At 38.2% G+C, this 2,754-nt stretch overlaps 1 protein-coding gene across 1 annotated transcript in view; it reads right to left on the reverse strand.

Annotated features, from left to right (window-relative positions):
* Positions 1 to 527: 527 nt before the first annotated feature.
* LOC138041929 (small ribosomal subunit protein eS27-like) overlaps positions 528 to 2,754 on the reverse strand; it is an 8,649-nt gene continuing 6,422 nt past the window's right edge. Inside the window, exon 4 of the mRNA XM_068887622.1 lies at positions 528 to 857. Coding sequence (XP_068743723.1) covers positions 829 to 857 — 29 coding nt within the window. The 3' untranslated portion in view covers positions 528 to 828. The remainder of the gene's footprint in view (positions 858 to 2,754) is intronic.

Consider the following 2,754-nt stretch of genomic DNA (forward strand, 5'->3'; position numbering starts at 1 on the left):
CTTGTGTTTGATGTAAAGGGCCAGAGAAAAATTGTGATTACCAGAAACATAACCGTGACCAAAAATCCATACATGTACATTGAAATCAAAGTTCAGCTTATCCTTGTGACAGAGTTATAATTTGCTAAGGATAATTTTAGATTCTTGGGTGTTGTGGGTAAGAACAAGTGTCAATCACTTCAAAATGATCATGAAACGTTTGTGTGACAGGCCCTGGGTCAACTGCGTGTGGCAAAATACTGGGATCAGTTGTTCAAAGCCTTGAATTACTAAAAACGTAAATTGTTCTTCATTTTCTGATAATATAAAAAGTATCCACGGCATTTTTAGTCTTAATTTTTGACTAAGATTTTTGCTTTCCTTCAGCATAAAAGTACGAGGCTTTTTGGACGGGAAAAATGAATCGCCGATTGACGTTTGGTCGGCTTTGATCAACTGGGTAACGGTCTCGACCATCTCTTGAGCGCATCAGCCCCTTTTACTTTGCAGCACTTGGCGAACAAAGGCAATAAGAACAAAACAAGCAGTAACATAAATCAACACTGATTTTATTATTATTTTACAGAGGCAATCTCAGCGGTAAGACAACTGTCTAAGCAACGAAACCGCTGTTCTTACCAGTAAATGCATGTATATGAAAACTTCGCATTAATTTTTGCCTAAAATGTCTACAAAACAATATACCGTCCCGTTAATCGTAACAGCTGCATTACTTCTGAAGATGTAAAGCTCTAACAAAAAGGAATCCGCCAATAATAATAATACCACTGAAAATCAGTGTTGATTTAACGTTTTTTCCTGAAATGAAGGTATCATTCTTTGACAAACTCAGTTCTGTTTCCTCCTGAAGGAGCAACCTGCAAGACAATGAAACCCGAGTTATATGAACATGCAACATACGCACAAATAAATTATAAATTTACTACGCTGAAGTGTTGACCAGTAACAAACAAAACATGTCTTCTGAGGCAAGACTAACTCCTCTAGTGTCTAATAATAACACAGCCATTTTTTAGTGGCTTGACCTGTTATGACTTGTGTGTGTAAGTTCATGGTGTCAGGGTTAGTGTTTTGACATGTACAACAGAATGTCAGTAGAGCGAGGCCAACTGAAACCCGCAATGCACAGGAAGGAAGAAACTCAACCAACATATGCTTCCCCATTCCCACATAGGGGCCAAGACCCACAAAACCAAAAAAATTACCAAGGGTGCAGCATTAAACATTTTTTGTCCAGGTTGAACTGCAAAAAAATGAATAACCCTTTGAATAAACTTAGTATCCTTGCCTCTTTTTAAAAATCCAGTTAGACTATCAGAATTGTTTGTAACAGGACAAATTACAAAACCTATAAACCAAAAGGAGGTAACCAATGAACATAATGCATGTGCATCCAACTCTGGATATACACAACTACAATAAGATATCATTGCTCTTAGTCTCCTGAAAATCACTTCAAATTGAAACTTGCTCCCACTGAACTTGATTAGCTTCGCCGTCTTCATATAGAAACTGTATTTCAACTTTTTGTAAATATTAAAATGAATAACTATGACAATAATGATAGTGATGACTTTAACTGAGAAGTGTAAGCTGATCTTAGACTAGTAACAGTTGACACTACAGCTGCCCCCGCTGTTAGGTATATTTGTATGCAGAATTCAATGTGTCCAGTACCAAGGTAGAGGAGTGGGGCGTTTGCAAACGGAGCAACTGATGTTCAAGCGGGGAACACTTCATCTGATCAAACATATCTTAGGTATTTTAGGAAAGATTCCTAAGTAACCAAGGTTGTCATTTAGTCTGGACCTGGCCAAGGTCTATTGAACAATAACTGAACGAGAGTGATGGAAGACTTCTCCTTGACTACAAAAGTGTAATGCTCTTGGTTTAAGTGTAACCAAATGGAGTTTTTACCACAATTGCTTGTAATCTCGCAATTTGATTGGCTAATTAATTTTGCCGAAGTCGACAAGAGTGTAGACAACGGTGCTTGCGTCCATTTGTCACCCAATGTAATAGCCAATAAAGAACCCTTATTTTAGGAAAGAAACCAATCATATTGCCAGAAAGTTATAGACAACACTTGTTCTTTCTTTTGTCATGATTTTGGTCATGCTATGAAACACTTTCTTTGGCCTTTAATATTGTGGTAAAAAACAAAACGAAAGTGGTTCAGCGTTGTATGTACTCTTACCGACAATGATATTTGTCATTACAGTGACCAAAATTAGTTGTGGACTCACGAGGTGCACAATATTTTGATCACTGTGATGTCAGAATATCATTGTCAATAAGAGTACAGACAACGCTGAACCACTTTCGATTTGTTAAGTTGCAGCTCAACTTGTGTATCTTTTCAAGATTGAAAATAGTATTGACCATGGCCAGGCTATTAGGCAAATTACGAAGGGGGTGACACCCATAAGCTACACCCAAACAGAACAAAAAATGATGCTGGAGTGGTGGTCTATATAAAAGGACTCCTTCTACAATTTTACATTTTGATCACTGTTGATGAAGAAACTGGGCAGGAGTGTTGAAAGGTCGAGTCCAGAATCATACCATTTCAAAATGCATTCATTACACTTTAACCCAATGACCCCTGCGAGTAAGACTTAACAGCATGGGCACAGCCAGGATTTTTCAAAGGGGGGGTCACACTGTGTCAAACAGAGGGTACTCGCGTTTTCGCAACCTGAATATTGTAGGTTGTTTGAGTAAAAAACGGCTTACAAAGTGGGGGTCACGGGC

This window comes from Montipora capricornis, chromosome 3 (genome assembly GCF_036669925.1).
Source record: "Montipora capricornis isolate CH-2021 chromosome 3, ASM3666992v2, whole genome shotgun sequence".
Taxonomy (NCBI): Eukaryota; Metazoa; Cnidaria; class Anthozoa; order Scleractinia; family Acroporidae; genus Montipora; species Montipora capricornis.